Raw genomic sequence first — 24,937 nt, forward strand, 5'->3', positions numbered from 1 at the left:
TAATAAATGTCGACTGATCATTAAAAAAACAAAAAAAACAAAAAAACAAACAAAACAAATGAAGCATTCAAAAAGAACCACTTTGCAATACATATTTTTTTATTAAGAAATAATATGATTTTAGGAATTCATGACTGATACGTCTATTGAAAATATTCAAAACTGAATATGAATGATAAATAAAAATGAAAAGGCCTTTAAACTTTACTCTATTTCTATGTGTCTGCCTGTTATATATTATATATATTTCTCGATTTTTATTCTGCTTTACATTATAATTTACATTTTGCAATTGCTTTTATATAAAATAAAACTGCCTCCTGAAATGTAATGAAATGAATTGACCTGAAAGAGCAGAATCAGCATGTATTAAGCTAATGTTATTAAGACTGACATTCTTTCAGTAGCTTGGTTGAGATCTGAAAGGAGGGTAATATGAACGAGATGAACTGTTTAATAATATGCTAGTTATAACTTTTAACTAATTAGATAAAAGTCAGCTTGGAGTGTTCTGTCATCAAGTGGTCCAAAAAAAAAAAAAAAAAATCAATTAATGCAGCTTCTATCAATCAACGTGACGTTTTTTTTCTTTGGGTTTGAGTGTTTCAAGCCCAGCCAAGCCTTGGAAGTACTCCAGTCACTCACTTATCATTGTCAATGTAATATCAATAGTTTGACTTCCTGATCACTGGGCTGGTTGAATTGCACAGAGTGAGACTCTTTGATTCTTCATCTCGGCACATGACTTTAACTCAGCTATCTTCCATCATGTTCATAATAAAATAAAATATAGTAAGCGAGCTAATGACTTAAAAGCTATTACGCATGCGCATGAAATATTGTTTCTCACCAGTCTATTTTCGTATTACAGAAGTAACAACTTGTGAAACACGAAAGCTTAAAAAAATAGCCTACCAAAAAGAAATTATATACCGAGTGGTTTCGCTGACACACATTTTTAAACCCTCAGCGAGGAGGCAGGAGCTTATTTGAGACCGCTGAGTCCCGCCTGACGACGCGGAAGCGACGCGGGAGTGAAGCCTCTCGCTTCAGAGCCGCCTCGCTCTCTCACGCAGTGTGTAATTCATTATTATTAGAACATCGCCTTTGAAGGAGTCAGTAATGTTGACGGAGGGAAACAGCCATGTCACTTGCTATTGTTGTTGTTATTGTTTCCAGGGACACAGCCAGGAGTGAAATGTATAAGCAGAGGACCGTTAGCGGCGCGCGCTGGACACGTTCAAGTGAGTGTGTGTGTGTGAGTGTGTGTGTGTGAGTGTGTTGTTGTTGGGATAACGATCCTTAAAGAGGCTAAATAAATCACCCGGCACCGGCCAAACACGGTTAAAAGAAAGCCTCTTAGCCGCCGCAAACACAGCAGCATATTTATTGTACGTGTCTCGCTGTATCGCCACACGAAAGGTGTCGGTGTGTGTTTTGAACGGACAGGTGTTTACGGGATAATAACGGTTAATAACGGTTCTCTCGTTGTGCCGTTTTTCAGCCGTTTGCCGGGCGGAGTATCCCTGCGCGCGGTGCAGAAGATAGTCCAATGAATGTGCGCGTGCCGGGACACATAACAGCGACGAGATGGCCCACTGTCCAGACCCGTGGTGAGTTTTAATGTCCACTGCAAGATATTCACAACATTACTAGCATGTTAGCAGCCGGCAGGCCCGCCTGTGTCACCCCCCACTCACTGGTCGTCATGTTAAAGTTGTAAACAACCTAACTAACAGATGGATAAAGATGCAGCATTCAGGCTCATCACTGCAATGTGTCTTCACACCGGATCTGCTGGTCCTGTGTTGTTTTAGTACAGGCTGAGGAGATTTATCAACCATCCCGTGCTGGATGCCACACCCACCCTAGCTCCAGTGAATGCACCAGTCTGGATCTGGCTGCATGGGTCCTCTGCCCTGCTGCTGAATAAGCAAGAATATGTTGCTTTCTTGCTGTCAACAGGCTAACTTATACGTTTTGTCTTACATAAGTGAAACACCTTTAAATAGCAGCGCAGTTCATTCTATAGTGGGTGAAAGCCGGTGTATGTAATTGTAAAGGAGTGCTGATGGGAAACGACACAGCTCTCTGCCAGGATCAATCAACACTTTTAAAGATTTTACTTTTTAAGGATAGCATGTCACCCTGCAGTACTTCAGGCTGTATACGTAAAGGTATACTGATCTCAAAATCAAAATCTAGAAGCCAATACAGATGTCTAAGCAGCACTAATGGACCACGAACAGATGGACCTGCTGAGGTGTCTCTTCTCATGTTTCTTCCTAACCTAAATTTTGATCAATAACGGCTGTAAGCAAGACTCTCGTGTTCTCAAGAGTCAAGATCAAATTTGACATCTGCTTTTCTCCAAAGTGACTATGTAGTCTTGTCAATGCACACATGATGGTGTGCTCCAAATAATGAGGAAATCATTTTGATTTCATCCTGTACATGCACAGATGACGCCCATCTGCAGAAATGTAAACATTATATGTATTTAAGTGTTCGATCATTAGGACACCCTGGTAGCCTAGTCATAAAGACTGCAACGAATAAAGTCAACCAAATAAAGGCAGAAAAAAAACAAATATTTTATCATCTTCAAATGATTGTGTTAATAATTCAAAAGGTCTACCCAGGCACAAATTAATTCACACCTCAAACAACATTTGGGTATTATCTGTGTGTGTTTTTTTTTTTAGGTTGCCACGGGTGACAGTTCGTCATGAGTACATTGGCCTGAGGTCCTACCAGGTCTCTCCCTTCACATCTGTTCAAGATGTCAAACAGTTACTGTACGAGGAGACAAACCTGCCTGTCAAAGAACAACAGCTGACTCACAATGGGAGAGTGGTATGATTTTTTTCATTACAGCAGATTAAATATACTTCTAATATCTCAAAATGTGTTTAGTTTGTACTTTTTCCAAGTAACAATTCACTAGCAGCAAAAAAAAAGGTCCAAAAAGATAATAACTGGTTAGTTATTATAAAGTTATTAACTGGGAAAGAAGTCTGTTCATTGTGTTCATACACTGTGTGTTTTGGTTTCTTGTTTCCTCATGTACTGTAAGGCTTGGCTAAACTATCACAAAAATCTTGGAGAGCAAGAAGAAACTGGAAAGTAGTGTTGCTTTTTGGTCCAAACCATAGGACAAAACACAGAAATCTAGGTTTAGAAGTATGTCATTTAGTAGGGACACAATCCCAGTCAGTCATGAGTAAATGTTTTACATTGTTTCATTGAGTCACTCTCATGACACAAGTTTATTAAGTTTGCCCATGTCACGTAATCTGTGTTCTTCTTGGCTAAACTAAGTATCTTATTTTTTCATTTTATTTAGTTTTCTTGCTGTTCTGTGGTTCTGTCACATTTTACGACTAACATTACAGAAGTGGAAAAACAGCTATAATTAGGGTTTCTTTATTTGATGTTTGATAATTGCCAGCAGCAAAACACAAATCTGTTTTCTGTTCACAAAACCCCATGACATAGCTGCAGGGACAAATGATGTGATACTGACCTAATAGTGTCTGCATTGTTGAGATGTTATTTCTTATTGATGTTATAACTCATTTGAGCATATCTATCTTATCTTATCTTCCGTTATCCATACTGCAGGCTTTTGTTGGAGTAATGCAGTGGTCCTGAACACATCATCAGCTCAGATTACTGCAGTCAAATATAATAAGATATAATATGACTTAACATGACTAGGCACCAAATGCAATAGTTATAGACCTTCTAATAATCTTAATGCTATAAAAATCTTATTTTAAATCAAACAGATGTGTCAGTAGTTTTAATTGTAAGTGCATGGCTCTTGTGTGGTAGTTTGTGATGGTCATGTCAGTGTATGGCTTAACATGACTGGAGATGATCCCCTATCTTGGGGCTCAGCTGACGGAAAGCACCAGGTGGTGGTCAGTGCTTGACAGCCCCCCCGATCTCATACGCAGAAATTAGCTGCAAGCCACACCTACAGACTTATGCCGCATACACACAGAAGGTCAGAAGGTCCTACAATTCAGACAATGTTTTAAAGTAAAAGGACGATTTAAGCCTTGCATTTTGCACTGATTGTGAGGATTATATAATAGGAATTGTTTCCCAGAATGAAAGAAAAACTTTCCACTGTGCTCTTCAGATGTAATTCTAGATTTCAGCTTGTATTCCTCTTCTGCCTGATGCAATTAAAATGTGCAGCAGTCTGATGGAAGAGGCATCATGCCAGACGCTGTACTTAGGTTAGGAGTGGTATGTGCTTTAGGAGAAACTAAAAAGGCAAATTTAGCTTGTTTTCTGTGTGCTTCAAAAGCATTATTCATTGTAAATGTCACTCTGTGGTTCTCTTAAATGAAAGCCCAGGAGCCAAATGAGGAAAATCACTTTAAACTATTATCCTAATATATATTCATCCTTGTTAAGAGAGCAAGATGTACAACCAAAGCACTCTGCTCTCCAGTTGAATGTTAAATGCACAATACATAAGGCATATATAAATTTAGATACTCAGTTATATCGCTGCCAATGTCTGTCTCACACATATTTAAAATGTTGAGACAAGAATACAGAATTTCTCAAGTCCTCAGTACAAAGGAAGTGTGACTACTATAGCTTGTAAACTCTTTGTTCCATATTAAATATTAACGTGACATTAAAGACTTCACATCCTTCATCCTGAATTGTACAAATGATTATTGAGCGGTGCAGTGACCATGATGAGGATGATGACTAGGGGTTTTGCTTATGCAGAGCTCAGTTTGCTAGGCAGCGTGTTGATTTGAAAACATTGCTGAGTGCAGTGGGTCACAGTTTCACCTTGAAAAGACTCAGCAACAGCACAAGCAGCAGTATCAGGCCTGATACCAACTCTGGCTCCCTGCTGCATTGATTCGGAAAGGTGCACCGGGATAGGACTGTCTGTCACACTAAAGTATGCAATAACACAGCACAAAAGATTTAACAGTTGCTGTTGTGAGAGACTGATGATACATTAACCTTAATGGGAGGAACCGTAAATTTGTTAATAGTTGTCATAAAAATGACAGTCAGTTGTAGTTGGCTTTCAAACTGTTTTATGAGCTCATTAAGTAGTAAAATAAAGTTTATGATAGAAGGTTTTTTTTTCATTGTTCATGAAATCTTTCATAATAACATTTTTCTGACACACAGTATAGGGCTGTTACGTACAATACACTGTAAACACAAAAACAATTACTGTCATTAAAGGTACAACGTGTCAGATTTAGGGGCCTCTAATTACAGATTATGGCAGAAATGGAGTATCATATGCTACGAAATCCTACTTATTACCTTTGATTAAAAAACTTAAATTGTGTTTGCTGGTTTTTAGTTTGACAAATATGTTAAATGCAAGTTTATGTTTATATACTATATGTGGAAATTTCAAGCTTACACCACATTTTCTCAAATTTGTTGGCAGAGCTACGAAGCACAAAACTGAATTTCTCTTGTTTTAAGTTCTGGGTGACATCCCTTAACCACAAAATATAACTGTTACACAAAATATAACTGGGAGGCTGTGGGGTTTTCCAGTTTTCCAGTTCCTGTCCGTTAATTACATTATAAAGGTTGCAAACATGTCATTAGCTGACAATCCTCTCCCAGGACACTGAATATGACAATCAAATACTCCCATCTGATAGAGTTTGGAAAATAAATTTCCAGTAATTAGATCATTTAGGAGGGAAACAAAGTATCTGTGCCAGAGTAGCAATGTAAGTTTTATTCTTTATAGTCACAACTAAATTTGTTGTTTGCTACAATTTCCACAAGGCATGTTCTCTGCATAACAGACCAGATCATTCAAATACATTTGATTTTCTCAGTGAGACACAGTGTTGTTGTATGTTTAATTTTGCTTTGTCTCCATATCAACCCCTCCCAGCTGGATGACAGTGTACAGATCAGGACCTTGGTGCCTGTTGGAAGCCCTGAAGTGTCTGTCACACTGGAGGGAAGAGGCCTTAAAGGCGGAGGTAAGATTAAAACCACCACATCTTCGTAAAATGATCAATTCTTACAATATTGTGGCTCACTTGGTTTGGATTTTACAGGGAGGTTTGGACAGACTACACCACCACTGGTTGAATTTCTGAAAGATATTTTGAGAAGGTATCCTGAAGGTGGACAGATTCTTAAAGTAAGTGTCAGGTTACAGACATTAAACACATTCAGCATCGTTGTTTTGTGGATGTTTGCCTGATGTTTGGCTCTCTTTTAGATGTTAACAGTGTGTTGAGATTTCTTCCTGGCAAATGCTAACACATATAACACAGATATCATGGGATTTAGAAAGAGAAAAAATGTCAAGCCTGCACAAAAACAAAGGACATACTTTTATTTTGGCTTTACTTGCTGCCATCAGCTATATTACCATACATGGGTGCATCATTATCAGGGTGTACTCCCATTGGTGCCGTCCCCTCTAATAATGTGCTTATTTTACTGTAAGCATTTTTTAGTCAAAAGCATCCATCAAATAAGCTGATATCTTTGACATTAAAAAAAAAATCACAATAGAAGCCCTGGCTTCATAAAAATGTGTATTTGCTGTGTTTTATTTTGAAGGAGTTGATTCAAAATGCTGAGGATGCTGGAGCCACAGAAGTCAAGTTCATGTACGATGAGACAGAGTATGGGGTGGAGTCACTGTGGTCACCTAACATGGCTCAGCATCAAGGTGAGTAGATACAGTAAACAATTAAGAACCCAAGGATAGCCCAGTGATCAGTGATGCTCTTTTTTTAAAAGGAGGGCACAAGTTCAAGCCCTTGTGTTGGCAAGAAGTTGAATGCTTAAATGTCAGGCAGGTTCTGAAGCTGATCTTCTGCTCTAACCTTCCTGTAAACAGACAAAGGGGGAAACCTTCATTGCTACTTAATTTTTATTAAAATAATACATTTACTGTATATGTGTTTTTAGATTGTCCTGTGAATTTACCTCACTGTGTTGCAGGTACAGCATTGTACGTCTACAATGATGCTGTGTTCACTGTGGAAGACTGGAACGGGATTCAGGAAATTGCGAGAAGCAGGAAGAGAGAGGACCCTTTGAAAGTTGGAAGATTTGGGATTGGCTTCAATTCTGTGTACCATGTGACAGGTGAGGACTGTCTGGAAATGCTCAACATAATTTCTGTTATAAAATGTTTGCTTCCAGCTCTTACCTCATATGGAATCAGTTTAAAAACTAAGAATACAATGTGTAAAGAATCTTCCTGTAAAGTACTTTTGTATAACTCTAATGATTAATTTGAGATGTACATGTCCAGAAATCCAGTGATATGACAGTTTTGATAAAAGCATATTGGTAAACTTTCAAAGCAGTGCAACACTAGCTATTAAATCCTAGAATGTAAATACTTAAAATGCAAAAAACTTTTTGAAAGAAATACATTTTTAATTAAAGTAGGTCTACAACCAATTATTATTTTCATTTTTAATTAATCTGCTTATTTTCACAGTTAATTGTTTGATCTGTAAAAAGAGGCATCGTCTCTTCACTTCATCCTAAAACAAAGATATTCAGTTTACAGTGATATAACACGTGATGAAGAAGATGAAAAAATATATTATTTACGCTGTAGAGTTAACAACATGTTTGTGTTTTAATATAGTTTTTGTGTTTTCTTGTTACTGTTTAGATGTTCCCAGTATATTCAGTGGAGACCAGATTGCCATGCTGGACCCTCATCAGACCCTGTTTGGAGTGCATGAGTCTGGACAGTGTTGGAACTTGAAGACAGACATCAAGGAGATCACAGAACTGGCTGACCAGTTTGCTCCCTACATCGGGATGTTTGGGAGCTCTGAGAAAACCATTAAGGATGCCAGCTTTCCTGGAACGTTATTCCGCTTCCCGCTCCGCCTGAAACCCTCGCAGCTCAGTGGCAACATTTACAACAAAGAAAAGGTTTTGGAGCTCTTTGAGTCTTTCAAAGCAGATGCAGACACTGTGCTGCTCTTCCTCAAGAGTGTTCAGAAGATCTCCTTGCATGTGCGTGAGTCTGACGGTACAGAACGCATGTTGTTTCAGGTTACAGCGACAGAGAATACTGATGACAAGTTAGAAAGGCCGAATGCACTGAAGACACTGGGTCAAGCTATAGACAGCTACAGCAATGGTGTTCCCAGTTCCACCATCACATGCGTCACTTACCAGGTTAACATAGAGACTCAGGATGAAACCGCTAAAGAGACTCAGAGGATGACGTGGCTGGTTTGTAATGGAGTTGGGGGCAGAGGAATGTGTGCTGAGTTGGACTCCCTGGCAGATGATTTGAAGTTCATGCCTACTATTGGCATCGCTCTGCCTCTTACTCTGATTAACAGAGAAGATAAAGGTGCCACATCTGGTTTCTCAGGTCGAGCTTTTTGCTTCCTTCCTCTTCCCCCCGGGGAGGAGAGTGAGACAGGGCTTCCAGTTCATGTCAGTGGCTTCTTTGGCCTTACAGACAACCGTAGGAGTATCAAGTGGCGGGAGGTGGACCAGTGGAGGGATCCAGCGGCCTTGTGGAATGAGCTGCTTATAATCACTGTCATCCCTCGGGCTTACTTCACACTCATCACTGAGGCTATAAAAAGGGTACAGACAAAAAAGGACCAAGACTTTCCATTGTCCCCTATAGGGACCTATGAGGCCTGGCCAGACCCAAAGCAGGTCAAGTCCCGCTGGAAACCCATCCTTCAGCCGCTGTTCCATGAATTGCTGCAGCAGCAAGTAATCTATTCCCTCAGTGAGAGCTGGATCCGGGTGGACCAGGCTGTGTTCTCAGAGCTGGACACAGATGAGGACATTTTAGAGACTGTGATCAACTACCTCCAAAGCTCAGGAATGCAGGTGGCAAAGGTGCCTGTTGCCGTGGACTTTGTCTTGGCTGCCTACATGCCTGAGTCCACAGAAGTGAAAAAGGTGACTCCATCTTTGTTGCGGCAGGTGATCAGGAAGCACAAACACAAAGGTCCCCCACAGGAGAAGCTGTTACTGCTGGAGTTTGTGCTTAGTGACGCCAGTTACAGTGACCTGATTGGACTGGAGCTGTTGCCGCTGCAAGATGAGACGTTTACTGCGTTTTCATCTTCTGTCACCGAAAAGGATTCCATTTACATTGCATCTGAAGAATACCCAAGGTAGAGATAAAGTGAAATAGTGTATTTCCACTACATAGAGCGGCAAAGTCTGTGTTTCAACCAAGCTGTTCAAAATCTTATTTTATCTTATATTATTTATTTAAACTGTTTGTATTTTGGATCAGATTTAACCAGTCAGACAATAATTACATTCAAACAAATCAAATAACAGGCATCATACAAATTATGCTTTTTTATACATAGAAACATGGCTTTCTTTTGAGTATTCAGAGGAATGTTTATGTCTTTTACACAAACTTTATTCTTTTTTTCTCAGCTTTACTGCATTGTTTATTTGGAGTCAAATGATGAGATCAATAATAGAATCAAGCCTTGGATATGTAAATTATTGAACATTAAAATTTCTTTACCTTTTTCCTTTGCTTTGTCCTAAGGTCTCTGTATCCAGGACTTGAGGGTCGGTTCATATCGGAGAACATTAAACCTTCAGTAATGGACAGTTTGAAGAAAGCAGCCAAAAGCAGAGGTAAAGTAACATATTTAAAATACATGTGACCAGGAGACTTTTCCATTATAAAATATTTTGAACAGTACATAATATTACATAATATCAGTAAAGCTGACCCTAAAAAACTGTGAGTTAGATTTTAGGGGCACCTTAAAGCACTGTGCAAAGTAAAGTATAAACTATACAAACAGAAACTGTCCCTGTGATGACATGGGTTCAGCCATGTTGTAATAATGCTGGGTCACCTTACCTTCCTGCAGTGCCAGCAGTGCATTAAAAGTGGTGCTGCTGATAGATCATTTAGGAGAACAGAAAGGGAAAGAGAGAGTGAGCATGCTGATTCATGCAAGAGTTCTTTTTGTGCCACACATTTCCCCGATCCATGAGATCAGATCACGAGTGCACTCACTGCCACACTCACTCATCATTATGACAAAAGGGCAGTGAGCCAGGCAGGCAGAAGAAATATGCTGAGTAACAGATTTGTTCTCTAAGCCCAGAGTGAAAAACACAGAACATTATTGTACGGTCCCTGACATAGTGTCTACAGAAGCTTAACTGTCAGTAGCATCTTATGTTCTTTAAAAATCTGTACACTGCTACCCACTCATGGCCCTGCCCTTGTGGATGATGTTAGAGACTACTTGGAGCTACTCAGGTCCTCTAAAATCACATGCCCTCCCCCTCTCCATCCCCATCTATCTATTTTTCCAAACTGTGCATTAGGCGGCAGAGACATTACAGACAGGCTGAAGCAATTCATCATTATGTGCTGATGCTGAAAGCTATCATTAATTTATTAACCCCTATATTTTACAGGCAGGTCAAAAAAGAAATTTATTGTTTTGTTTTTGTTTTTTTATTTAAAAAGTAAACATAAAATTCATCCTAAAAATGTGTCACTTGAATTACAGTGCAACAATATCTTTGGGGGTGCTCAGGTAGGTATTTCAAAGTGTGTGAAGTATTAAACCCTTTTTCCATTAACCTAAACTAATGCATGACTGTAAATGAGCACCATAGTAATGCAGTCAGAGAACTAAAACAAGTTAAACAGCATCAACAAGTGTTAGCATTAGTGAATTCACTCATAACATCACAACTTATTTTATACAGGTTTCTTGTAGTTTCCTTGATTTAAGTATAAATATCAAACTGTGTATGTGTGCTTGTGTGTGTACAGAACATGGTTTGTGCAAGTGTGTTTGCATGTTGTACATTAGCAATATGTGCTACAATATTGCTGTAAGTATTCTGTGCATACTAATTATTTATATTTTGTTTTAGAGAAACTGAATCTGTTTGTACACTGTTGCTCTCTAATCTTTTTAGAAACAGATTTTGGTAGATTGTCAAGACTGTTTTGACTGTTTTTTCAGCTGCAATCTTTTACCATTTAAAAAAGGAACTTGAACGCAAGTGACAGCACAGAGAGTTTTTAATTAGTAAGAAGGCTTCATGTTGATTTCTGAAATAGAGAACTGTCAATTCTCTGTTGTGCACGCGGACTTGACATCTGTTCTGAGTAAAAGCTTAATCAATGAGCGAAGCAAAATTGTGTCATCTTCAGACTGCTGCATTGTATAACGGTAATAACAGTTGTTAATAACAACAAGCCTATCTTTGTCAACTGTGATATTTAACATTTATCAACTTCTATAATGATATACTAATAACTGAGGCTAATGAATTTTATTTTTTCTGTCATTTGAACAGGTAGAGCCTGCACTCAGCTACAAGTGCTGAACCCTGAACGATCAGCTCGACTCATCAAGGACATCCTATCGGCAGCCTGGCCAACTAGAGACTTCATTGTCCAATGGGAACCTGGAAATAGGGAGTTGAAGCATCCCACAGTTTCCTGGCTGAAGATGATATGGAAGCATCTCTACATACATTTTGCTGATGACCTAAGTACCTTTGAAGACATGCCTTTGATCCCACTTGTGCCACTAGAGGAAAACATGGACATGGTTAAGATTCTCCGTCTCAAAACTCCATCTCCCATAATTCTTGTGAATGAGGAAGAGTCACCACTTTCTGAACACCTTCTTGACATCATGGAAAAGCTTGGAGGAGTAGTGATGAAAAAGATGGATTCATGTTTGCAGCACCCTCTGCTAAAGAATTACATCCATCCTTCCTCCCCTGGTGTGCTTCTGCAAATTATGGATAGATTGTCAACACAGCGACTGTCCACCCAAGTCTCTTCTTTCTCAGTCAAAGAGAAGATTGCGCTCAGAAACTTTCTTTCAGGACTATCTGACATAACAGAGAGGGAAAAGCATACCATTCTTGAGCTCTCCATCTTTGAGAAAGTGGGGGCATGCTCTGAAGGTAGCTCAGCCTTTACATCACTAAGAGGAGCTAGAGCTTTACATCATAGAGCCAAGTATCCACCACAAGAAGTAAAACTATCCCTAAATCTTGTTGGCTGCTGTGACGAGGAGTCAATCCGCCTCATCAAGATGCTAAATGTGGAACAAGTGAAAACAACCGAATGTTTGAAGATGATTATTCAGGATATTGAGAGGGGGTTTTACACAGCAGATGAGATAACTCAAATCATGCTCTGGGCACTTAAACATCTGGCATTTCTGAAAAATGAAAACTCATCAGTAATCGGATGGCTTTCTGCTCTTAAATTTGTTCAGATGCCTTGTGGAAAGTCCGTCAAAGCCTCTGATCTTTTTGATCCTGAGCTGGAGATTCTACAGAATCTCTTCTACAGGGAAGAGAAAACCAGGTTTCCCACAAGTACATTCACGTCTTCCCCTGATATTCTTCATTCACTCAGACAACTGGGACTAAGAAATGAAGTACAGCTCAGTGAAAAAGATGTACTTAAAGTGGCAAAGAAGATAGAGGAGTTACAAGGCAGCAAAGAACCTGAGTGGGACTTCATAATCAAAAAGGCAAAAACACTGCTGCAAATACTTAACAGACAAACCAAACTGGTGAAATCATCTGATGCTCAGACATCATTGCTAAAACTGAAATGGGTACCTGTCTGCAAAGAAAGACCTCTAACCTACCCTAAATCCCTTGCTTGGGTTGGAGATACTCTCAATATCTGTTCTTTGTCTGAGATGTGTGACATATCCCATGCTGTGCTTGTGGGATCTGCAGTAGCACTGGTTGAACACACCTCTGCAGGTATGAAGAAGGCACTGAAGCTAACTGTAGAGCCACAGGTGGATCAAGTATTACAGCACCTGAAAGCAGTGAATGACTGGCATAAATCTCAAGCATTCACCACAGAGGATTGGTATCAATTCCAGCAGATCTTGTTTGAGATTTATGCTTTCATGCAGGCTCATCTTGAGGATGCTAGGGAAGCAATGAAATCACTGCCTTTTGATTGGGTGTGGACAGGGAAGACATTCTCATCACCTGGCCATACAGTCCTAAAGCCTCTGCCTGATCTTGACTTGCAGCCTTACCTATACTCCCTGCCAAAGACAATTAGAAAGTTTCACAAGCTTTTCAAGTTTTGTGGTTCAGTTGAACAGGTTGTCCCAAGCCATGTGTTTGAAGTCATCAGTACCATCCAACAAAGATGTGAAGGAGAGATTACAAAGGAGGAAAGCAAACATGATATCTTACTTTTGATCAACATCCTGAGATGGCTGTACAACAGTCAGATACCTGTAGAAACTAACATGCATGTGCCAATTCTTTGTTACAAGGACCCAAACAAATTAGCAATGAAGCCCATTCATGAATGCACCTACTGCGACATCAAAGTTGATGATTTGAATGACTTACTTGAAGATGCATCAGAGCCCATTATATTAGTCCATGATGACATCCCCATGAAAACTGCAGAGTGGCTGAAAGTGCCATGTTTGAGTACTAGGTTGATAAACCCAGAGAACCTTGGCTTTGAACAATCAGGCCAACGAGAACCACTAACAGTGAGAATAAAAAATATCCTGGAGGAATATCCATCTGTAGCAGACATTTTTAAAGAGCTCCTCCAGAATGCAGATGATGCAAGTGCAACAGAGTGCAGTTTCCTGATTGACATGAGAAAAAACACTGACATTCGAGAGAATCTCCTTGACCCTGGCATGATTGTTTGTCACGGGCCCTCCTTATGGTCTTTCAATAACTCTGTATTCTCAGACACAGACTTTCTGAACATCACACGATTAGGTGGATCAGTGAAGAGATGTGAAGCAGACAAAGTTGGAAAGTTTGGCTTAGGCTTCAACTCAGTGTATCATGTCACTGATATACCCATCATAATGAGCAGAGAGTTCATGATCATGTTTGATCCAAACATCAATCACATCAGCAAGCACATCAGAGACAGATCTAATCCAGGGATAAAAATAAACTGGAGCAAGCAACAGAAAAGGCTGAGGAAATTCCCCAACCAGTTCAAACCTTTCATTAACGTCTTCAATTGCCAGCTTCCTCTAGCTCAGGACTCCCCATACAAATACAATGGGACACTGTTCAGACTCCCATTCAGAACAGAGCAGGAAGCCTCACTAAGTGAAATCAGTAGTCTGTACTACAACACTACAGACATCTATTCCCTGGTTGATGAGTTCAGCATATGTGGTCATCGGTTCATTCTGTTTACTCAGCATGTTGGTAGTATGGTCTTAAAATACCTGAAATATGAGGAACCAAATCCAGCAGCAGCACAAGATGTCGTCAGCATCAACAAAAGTGTGTGGTCATCCAAAGCCTCATATGGACCTCTGAGTATCTTAAAATCCGCAGCAAAGGTTATGAAGAAAGTAGCAAGCACCAACAGGGTACCTGCTGATGTTCCCAAGTCTGGCTGCATCATACGTGTTTTGGTAGAGGAGTTTCATAACGTGTTCAAACGCATTGTTGATCTCCACTCGCCACTGTTCAGAGGTTCAGAAGAAGATCCTAACCAGTACTTTGAGATGGCTGCTAAAGGTGTTCAGACAAGAAGACTCACAGATGAAATGCCCCAAAAGGCAGTCGAGGTCACCAACTGGCTTATTTGCTCATGCATGGATGTAACTGAAGCACTCAAGTTTTCCCTCAGTGATAGCGGAAAAAGACTTGGACTAGTGCCTTGTGGAGGAGTGGCTGTTCTGCTCTCAGAGGAAGAGAATCGCAAATGGACGGTGAAGACAAATGCCACACCAATTGGAGAGGTATTTTGTTACCTACCTCTTAGAATCAAAACAGGCCTACCAGTCCATATTAATGGCTGCTTTGCTGTGACATCCAATCGAAAAGAGATCTGGAAGACAGACACTAAAGGACAGTGGAATTCTGTGTTCATGAGACATGTCATTGTCCAGGCCTATTTAGCAGCACTCGCAATGCTACGGTCTATGGCTGAAAGTGGAGAACTGCTTGACTACAGCTATTATGCAGCATGGCCAGATCCAAGCCAGGTACATGATGACTTCACACTGATCAGCCAGGGTGTCTACCAAGAAATAGCCAAAGGAGGTGACAGTGACCATGCAAAGGTTTTCTCAGATGGCAAAACCTGGGTGTCAATCAAATACGTCAGATTTCTTGATGATGTTTTACTCGGTAGGCCAGACATTGGCCCTGCTGCTTTCAAGATATTCTTGAAATACCTCAAGAAGAGTGGATCACAAAACCTGTGTGCTGTTGAGCTGCCTGACTGGGTGAAGGAGGGATTTGATGATGCTGGGTGTAAAGGGAAGTTGATGGAAAACACTCTGACAGAGAAGCAGTTCTTTTCAGATGTCTTTTTCCCTCACATCCAGGAAATTGACAAAGAACTTCGAGATCCACTGATGCATTATGTCTTGAATGAAAAACTTGAAGATTTTGCATCAATCCTGAGGGTTACTCCTTGTGTCCCATGCTCTGGCCCCAATAAGGAATTGGTTTTACCTTCCAGGCTGATTCACCCAGAGGGAAGAGTTGCTAAACTCTACAACACTGATGATGGAAGATTTCCTGAAGGGACTTCTAAAGACTACCTAAACCCTGTGTGTTTAGTGAAGCTAGTGCAGTTAGGCATGGTTAAAGATGATCTGTCATGGGAGGACCTGATTGAACGTGCTCAATCTGTTATTGATCTTAATGAAAATGACCACACAGCTGCATGCTTTCGTAGCAGTATAATACTCAGTCTTATTGATGAGAAACTAAAGGTCAGAGATCCAGGAACAACTGAGCTCTTAGAAAAGCTACAGGAAATCAAGTTCCTTCCATTCCTGACAAGACCTGCAGGCTTTTCACTGCCATGGCATGGAAACAAGTTTTCCCCAACAACAATGTTCAATGCCAGAGAACTCTTCACAACTGAACATCAGGACACAGTGTGTCTAATGAAGCCAATCCTGAATGAGAATTCTCCATCTTTCAAAGGTTGTGGTGCAATGTCACTGGCTGTGAAGGACTGTCTCGGTCTAATAAGGAAGCCCTCAGTTGGACTGGTCATAAGTCAACTAAAGAAACTGTCTCAGTCATTTGATGGTGTCACACTGTATCAGGAAAACATAACAAATGCATGTTACAAGTTTCTTCATGAGGAAATGCTACAGGATGAGAATGCAAAAGAACAAATAACTGAGGAATTAAAAGCGTTCAATTCCATCCTAGTGGAGAACACCTATGTCAGCCCCTCCAAAGTTGCATTCCACCTGAATTTTGATGCAGCACCACATCTTTATCAGCTCCCTAACAAATACAGAAACAGTTGCCGTGAGCTCTTTGAAAATGTTGGGGTACAGCCTAACTTTACAGTTGAGGATTTCTCAGCAGTTCTTGAAACTGTGAAGCAAGAATGTGGGCGAAAGGCACTTACTGAGGAGAACTTCCAGTTATCTCGCAGAATTATTAGTGAAGGAATATGGGGCTTGATAAGAGACAAGAACCAAGAATACTGCAGAGCGAATTATGGTGGGATTCTGTTACCTGACTCCAATCTAACACTGCAGCCATCAAAATCACTCTGTTACAATGACTGCCCTTGGATCAAAGTCAGAGACTCTACCGTGAAATACTGTCATGGGGATATTCCAAGAGAGGTTGCTGTGAAATTAGGAGCAGTCCCAAAACGTCACAAAGCCTTGGAGAGGTATGCCTCTAATGTCTGCTTCACTACACTTGGGAGTGAGTTTGGACAGAAAGAAAAGCTCACAAGCAGAATTAAAAGCATTCTCAATGCTTATCCATCAGAAAAAGAGATGCTAAAAGAGCTACTTCAAAATGCAGATGATGCCAAAGCCACTGAAATTTACTTTGTGTTTGATTCAAGGACACACCCCACAGACAGAATATTTGATGATAAATGGATCCCAATGCAAGGCCCTGCCCTCTGTGTATATAACAATCAACCTTTCACGGAGGATGATGTCAGAGGTATACAGAACCTCGGAAGAGGAACAAAAGAGGCCAATCCAGGCAAAACTGGTCAGTACGGCATAGGATTCAACTCTGTCTATCACATCACTGACTGCCCATCCTTCATCTCAAACAACGACATTCTGTGCATCTTTGATCCACATGCACAGTTTGCACCTGGAGCAACATCTGTGAGTCCTGGAAGAATGTTTAGAGACTTGGACTCTGACTTTAGATCTCAGTTTTCTGATGTTCTAAATCTGTACCTGGGAGTTCATTTTAAATTAGAACGCAGCACAATGTTCAGATTCCCCATCCGTTCTCCGGAGATGGCAAAGACATCAGAGATCAGTTCTGTCCCTGCATCAGATAGAATGGTGCAAAACCTTCTGGATAAGCTAAAAACTGATGGCGCAGAGCTTCTGATGTTCCTCAACCACATGGAGAAAATATCAATCTGTGAAATTGATCATGCATCTGGAGAACTAAAAGTGCTCTATTCTGTGACAGCCAAAATAACAGATGGTGATCGGCTAAAACGCAAACAGTTTCATGCCTCAGTCATTGACAGTGTCACCAAAAAGAAGCAGCTTAGTGCGATCCCAGTACAGCAGATAACCTACACAATGGACATAGAGGACACTGATGGAAATTTAACCACATGGATGATCTGCAACCGTTCAGGCTTCCCTAACATTGAAAATGTCTCAAAAGGTGTTGTCTCAGCTCACAAAAATGAAGACATAACTCTATTTCCACGTGGAGGGGTAGCTGCATGTGTAAGCCACAACTACAAAAAGCCCCACAGAGCCTTCTGCTTTTTGCCCCTTTCACTGGAGACTGGCTTACCTTTTCATGTCAATGGGCATTTTGCCCTAGACTCTGCTAGAAGAAACCTATGGAGAGATGACAATGGGGTGGGGGTAAGGAGTGACTGGAATAACAATTTGATGACATCACTGATAGCCCCTGCCTGTGTGGAACTGCTGATTCAGCTTAAGCGTCGATACTTCCCCGGGCCTGATCCTACCTTGACCATAGTACAAGGAACACCTCTTCATGCTGTTAAAGATACATTGCGGAAATATCTGTTTTTCTTCCCAGCCAACAGACTTGACATTCAGCCAGATTGGTACTGCCTAGTTAAAGCAGTGTACAACTCTATCCATGCAGATCTGAAGCGTCTGCTTCCTGTAGTCAGAGCAGCGCACAGTGACAACTCTGATATGCACTCTGTCATTTACATTTCATGGGTGAACACATCCACTGCAAACAAAGGCAGAGCCTATTTTGATAATCTGCTACAAGATGAGCTTCAGCACTTGAAAAACACAGAGTACAACATCACCTCAAGGAAGTCTGTGGCTGAAAATGTCTACAGGCTGAAAACCTTGCTTCTGGATATTGGTTTCAACCTGGTTCACAGCTGCGATGAGACAGCCAATCTCTACTTGTGTTTGGAAGATACAGGGATACCAGTCAGTTATGTGACACCAGAGGATGTCCGCAACTTCATTCACACTTTCTCATCACCAGACACTTCTTGCCATGTTGGAAAACTCCCCTGCCGTCTCCAACAGTCAAACTACAAGTTAGTTCATAACTTGAAGATTCTAGTCGACTACTGTTTTAAAGACATAGATGTGAATGAGGTCAAAATCGAAGGTTTGCCTCTGTTGATAACAATGGACAATATGCTACAGGTGTTTGATTCCAAGAGACCAAAGTTCCTGACACCACACCATGAGCTAATCTCACCAAGGAAAGAAATGTTCATGAATACATTGTACATCAGGTACAGCAAAATCCTTTTGAAGGAAGGAGCTGCAAAGATCTTTGACATTAGCTGCTTTGCTGAACTACTGGGGTCTGTTCTTCCAAGAGAGTATCGAACAAAGATCCCTGTAAAGTGGAGAGACACCTTCGCAAGTGAATCTTGGCTGAAAAATGTGTGGAACTTCATTAGTGAGAATATCGCTGTTAAAGAAGATCAGGTGGACATCAAACCTAGTTTCGACACAGTGCTTGACATTCTGAAGGACTGGGCTTTGCTACCTGGAATCAAATTCCTGGCAAGAGAAAAGATAGTTGTCCCTGAGCATGATGTGCTTTTACCTTTAAGTTTGATGAACATAGCCATATTTCCACAAGGCCAAAATGACAAAGTCTTTCACACCCTAATGAAAGCAGGGTGCATTCAGCTTGCAGTGAACAAAATCTGTGTCAAAGAAAATCCCATCATGCCCTTTCTAGCACAGCACACAGCAAACATTGAAAACCCATCAAGTGTTCTGAAAGCTGTAGAGTACATGATTCAGACATCTGCATTCAAAGCAGCAAACCTGACTGACAAGGATTTTGAGGCTCTTCTGTTGTACTTCAACTGCAACCTAGCTAACCTCACACAACAGGATGTACAGAGTCTAAAACTCCTCCCATGCTTTAAATCAGTTAGTGGGAGATACATCAGCATTGCAAACTATGCAGCAAACTATGTCCTGGCAAAAAGTATTCCCATGACCGACATTGACAAATGGGCTACTACAGCCTCCTTTGCCTTTCTTGCTGACAGTCCACAGCTAAAAGAACTGTACACCTTCCTTGGTTGTATGCCAATTGATGACTTGGAAATCTATCTTCAACATCTGCTGCCAAAGTTTGAGAGTCTTTCCTATGATGCCAAAGTTGAACACATTGTATACTTGAAGGAGAGACTTTTATCAATGGAAGAATCATGCGAGATGAAGGATCAGCTGTATGAGAAATTGGAGGGACTGTTGTTCATCTATGACTACTCAAACAGACTCAGGCCAACCAAGTTTTTCTATGATGAGACAGTAAAGGTGTTTGAAGTTATGCTACCTGCAAAGTCATTCATAACAAGTGACTTTTTTAAGAAAGTTGAGCAAGTCTCAAAACCCAAAAATGGGACATTGTTGCTCACCTCATGGATAACCTTTCTGAGAAATATTGGTCTTAAGCATGAAGTGTCACAGCAGCAAGTTCTTCAGTTTGCAAAAGAGGTCAGCATCAAATCCCAAACAGAGAGCTGGACCAAAGAAAAAGTGCAAACCATTGTTGATGTTCTCTTGAACCACATTTTTAAAGAGAGGACCGACCTGTTCCAGGGTACTTTTCTCAAAGAGCTCTCAATGATACCATTCTTGTGTCCTGAGAGAGCTCCCAAAGAACTCATCAAGCTTCATTCACAGTACCAAGAGATGAGTGGCACACTTCCTCTGATTCGCTTCAGTGGGTCGCAGGTAAATCCAAAATTCAAGCAAACAGATATCATTCATTTGCTTTGGACATCTTGCCCAATTCTACCTGAGAAAGCTACACCATCAAGCATAAAGGACCAGGACGGGAGTACTCTCACTGGACAGGAACAACTTGACCAAGTGCTGAACATGTTAGGTGTCAACTTGGACCCACCATTAGAGAAAGTCATAAGCAACTGCAAGAACATCTGCAATATATCTAATCCAGATGATGAAATGGTGAAAACCAGGAACAAAGTCTTAAGGTCCACCTATGAGTTCCTCAATGCAGATAAAAGAGATTTCCGTTACCAGCTCCGTGGGGTGGCATTTGTCATGGTTGAAGATGGCTGGAAATTGTTGAAACCTGAAGAGGTTGTCATTAATTTGGACAATGAATCTGACTTCAAACCCTACTTGTACAAATTACCTCTAGAACTTGGTACCTTTCATCAACTGTTCAAACTTCTTGGCACAGAGGATGTTGTGTCAATCAAACAGTATATCGAAGTGCTGTGGCGAATTTACAGAAGTTCAGAGGGCAAGCAGCTTGACCCAAATGAAATGAGAACTGTGAAAAGGGTTGTGTCAGGATTGTTCAAGTCTCTCCATAATGATCCAGTGGAAATTCGCAAAGATCTTGACAATCTCAGAGATCTGATATTTTATCTGCCAAGTCATGATGGTAGATTGGCAAAATCCAATATCTTGGTGTTTGATGATGCCCCACATTACAAGAGCAGAATTCATGGTAATGTTGGAGTTCAGATGCTTGTGGACATGAGCCAGTGCTATCTGGGCAAAGATCACGCCTTCCACACAAAGCTGATTATGCTACTTCCACAGAAACTAAGGCCAAGACTGTTGAGTAGCATTCTTGAAGAGCAACTTGATGAGGATTCTCCAAAAATGTGTCAGTTTGGAGCTCTTTGTTCACTTCAAGGTCGCCTTCAGTTGTTGCTGTCATCAGAGCAATTTATTACAGGACTGATCAGAATAATGAAACATGAGAATGATAATGCATACCTTGTAAATGAGGAAAAAGCCATACGTCTCTGCAAGGCACTTTGTGAAGGACTGAAAGTTTCCTGTTTTGAGAAACTCCAGACAACGTTAAGGGTGAAAGGATGTAGTCCCATACCACACAGCCGCAGCGAAACACTTGCCTTCCTCAAGAGGTATGGGACAGCTGTGATTCACCTCTACATCCAGCATTCAGACAGCAAAGACATTAATTTTCTCTTAGCACTGGCAATGACATTGAAGTCTGCTACAGACAATTTGATTTCTGACACATCATATCTAATTGCCATGCTTGGCTGTAATGACATCTACAGAATCACAGAGAAGCTAGACAACCTTGGGGTTAAATATGACTCAACAGAGCCTTCAAAACTTGAGCTACCCCTCCCTGGAACCCCTATACCAGCTGAGATACATCACACACTCCTCATGGATCCTATGAATGTATTTTATCCAGGAGAGTATGTGGGTTACCTTGTAGACTCTGAGGGTGGAGACATGTATGGGTCCTACCAGCCTACCTATACATATGCCATCATAGTTCAAGAAGTAGAAAGAGAAGAGGAGGAAAACACAAGTTTCCTTGGAAAATGCTTCCAGATTGACATTGGTTACAGTGAGTACAAAATAGTCAGTTCCCTTGACTTATACAAATTCTCAAGACAAGATGAAAGTACCCAGGCGCGAGACACCAGTGCCCCATCAACTCCTACAAGCCCAAAAAGTCGTTCCTCTGTTCTACGAATGATCCCTCCTCTATTTGCTGGTAAAGAAAATCTCAGACCCCCGCCTCAGAAGCAGTCTCCAAAAAAGATCAAACTTCATGCATTGCCTGAGATTCTGAAAGAAGTGACTTTAGTAGTTGAACAAGCTTGGAAGCTTCCTGAGACAGAGAGAAAGAAGATAATCCGTCGATTGTATCTCAAGTGGCATCCAGACAAAAATGCTGACAATCTGGACATCGCCACAGAAGTGTTTAAGCACCTGCAGAATGAGATCAGCAGGATGGAGAAACAATCTTTGACTGATCACCAAAATACTGACAGAGCTTCTAGGAGATCCTACTCCACATCATCATCCCGCTTTCAATCAGAGAAGTTCTCATTTCAAAGGTTTTATTCATCGTGGAACCAAGAAGCAACAAATCACAAGTCAGAAAGGCAACAGTTCAGGGAACATCCAAGCTATGCAGGTTCATCACATTCTCACCGTTTCTTTGTGCCCCCTACATTCAAGACAGTTGGAAACCCTGTGGAAGCCCGCAGGTGGCTGAGACAAGCAAGAGCGAACTACTCTGCTGCTCGAAATGATCTTCATAAAAATGCCAATGAGTGGGTTTGTTTCAAATGCTACCTGGCTACAAAGCTTGCACTGATAGCTGCCGACTATGCAGTCAGAGGAAAATCAGACAAAGATGTAAAGCCAACTGCTTTGGCTCAAAAGGTTGAAGAGTACAACTCGCAATTAACAGGCCTTGCCAATGATGTTCAGATCCTGGAGGGATATGGTGTAGACAGCTTGAGAACTCGCTATCCTGATCTCCTGCCATTTCCACAGATTCCTAATGACAGATACACATCTGAGGTGGCAATGAGAGTTATGGAATGTACCGCAAGGATTATCATAAAGCTTGAAACCTTTGTGCAGCAAAAAATATAATACTGTTAAAGATGAAAATTAAGCTACAGTATGCATAGATCCTCTGTGGAATAGAGGACACCCGTGGCTGTGTGCAATACAGATCATGTATATCACAAAATTGAAGTATCCAGCTGGCAGCTTATGGTACATATGCAGTTTCTACCTGTGATGAGGGTGCTTTTGCCCATGCAGAGTAAATAAATGTATGGCTCCCATAATCTATTAGGCTGTCTTAATATTGATTTGCTGTAACAATGGGAAAAAAACTAAATTCTGCATATGCTGTACAAATGCCTAAGCAATATGTTTTGTTTACCAAAGTCCCCACACTGAGTTAGATTTAAAAATCTGCTGCTTTTTTTACTTTATCTTTTATAAAAATATAAATATCTATATTTTCTTGCTACAGAAAATCAGTTGAGTGGTACTGAAAGGATGTGCTTGTAATGAAGAAATAGATAAACTCTAAATGTCAAGTACTGCAATTACTGTCATGCAAGATTTCAGAAAGTCGAGGAAATTACAATCATGTTTGTAAATTTTCTTTTTTGTATTTTTATGGTTGATTTCATATCATTTCTGTAAAAGTTGTAAATTTTCTGTAACATAGCCAGTCACTTGTTTATGGACAAAGCACTTTTTTGAAACTCATATACTCGCACTTGTGTCACCCCAGTAACTTTGGAGAACCCAGCTGTGAACGGAAAGCCCTTTATGTTACTTTAAAAGATTTTTTTTTCATTGGAGATATGTTTTGTTTTGTTACAGCTGTGTTTTAATGTCTGTTGTGCTCTATACAGTAACATTTGGTGTCTTTTGCATCATTACCTGCTCATATAAACCATGTGAATTTCCGGGGCCCTGCGGAGAGAAAATCTGCTTTTATAAGTTAAGTTTAGGAGAGCAGTGATGACTGTACTTCAGCTTTTGCTTCAACAAGTCATCCAAAAGTTGTTTCTTTTTACAGTGATGGTTTGGGAATACTCAGTAGGACAGTAGCAAAATAAAGAGCCATATACAGTATATATGCTATAATTTGGGCACAACATATAAACTTTTGCCAGCATTAAACCATGTTCATATGTTTTTTCGTAATTTTAACTTTTCTGGTTTAAGGAACATACCGTAGAACAGCACCAAACTATGGTGCTAGTGTGTTTTTACTATATTATTGGCTTTATTTTACTGTTGATGTGAAGGACTACACACACGCACACACAGACACTGACCACATGTTGTAAATGTCATTTTGAAACATAATTTAAGATGTGTTTCTTGGTATATGTTGTCTTATTACACCTCAGGCTTGAGGTGACTCAACCAAGGGTGTCTCCGTGAATAAACCGTGGAGAACCTTGTGTATCATACATGTTGATGTACACTGTGCCATAGGAAGGCCTAATAAATTCCCCTTAAATAAACTGGATGTCTGTTTTGGTTTGTAGGTTCATAAAAGACAAATTCAGATGGTCCTTTTTCATTTAAACCTGAACAATCCTAATAAATCAGTTGATTTAAGACATGCGATTTGAGAGGCTCGAGACGCAATTCTGTAAGACTGTCCACAAATTAACTGATCATAACCAGGCCAGTATTATCATGTGGAGGTGTGCATAAAGGCCATATGGGATGCAGCATATACACCTTGGGAACTACTGAAAGATCAGAAAGTTTTCTCTCTGCCTGCTGGTGTTGAGTTCATTCATTTGTGCTGTCTGTCTGTTTTGTTCCTCCTGGAGCTTTTCCACTAGAGTGCATCAGAGAGCCAATAAAAACTCCATCCATATTACAGCTTTAGTGCATTTGATTAGAGGTCACTCTTTAGAAAAAAAAAGATAGATATGAGTAAATAGTGCAGACACTTCATAGAAGAATAGCACAAAGTTTATTTAACATACAAAATTAATAAATACACATTACACACTTTATCAAAATATGCCTGAATTTATGTGAGAAATGAAAATAAACTACTTCTCTACTTATCAACACTGACAATAACACAGCTATAAACTACTTCTCTACTTATCAACACTGACAATAACACAGCTGTTGCAATGTTA

At 40.4% G+C, this 24,937-nt stretch overlaps 1 protein-coding gene across 1 annotated transcript; it reads left to right on the forward strand.

Annotated features, from left to right (window-relative positions):
* The first annotated feature begins 569 nt into the window (after positions 1–569).
* On the forward strand, positions 570–24,871 carry sacs (sacsin molecular chaperone). The gene is made up of 11 exons (XM_027280053.1): positions 570–1,075; positions 1,180–1,244; positions 1,505–1,613; positions 2,706–2,856; positions 5,915–6,005; positions 6,084–6,169; positions 6,598–6,709; positions 6,985–7,131; positions 7,673–9,158; positions 9,554–9,645; positions 11,344–24,871. The coding sequence occupies exons 3-11, from the start codon at positions 1,591–1,593 to the stop codon at positions 22,893–22,895; spliced, it is 13,740 nt and encodes a 4,579-aa protein (XP_027135854.1). The 5' UTR covers positions 570–1,075; positions 1,180–1,244; positions 1,505–1,590; the 3' UTR covers positions 22,896–24,871.
* Positions 24,872–24,937: the final 66 nt, after the last annotated feature.

The sequence above is a fragment of the Larimichthys crocea genome, chromosome VII, assembly GCF_000972845.2.
Source record: "Larimichthys crocea isolate SSNF chromosome VII, L_crocea_2.0, whole genome shotgun sequence".
Lineage (NCBI taxonomy): Eukaryota > Metazoa > Chordata > Actinopteri > Sciaenidae > Larimichthys > Larimichthys crocea.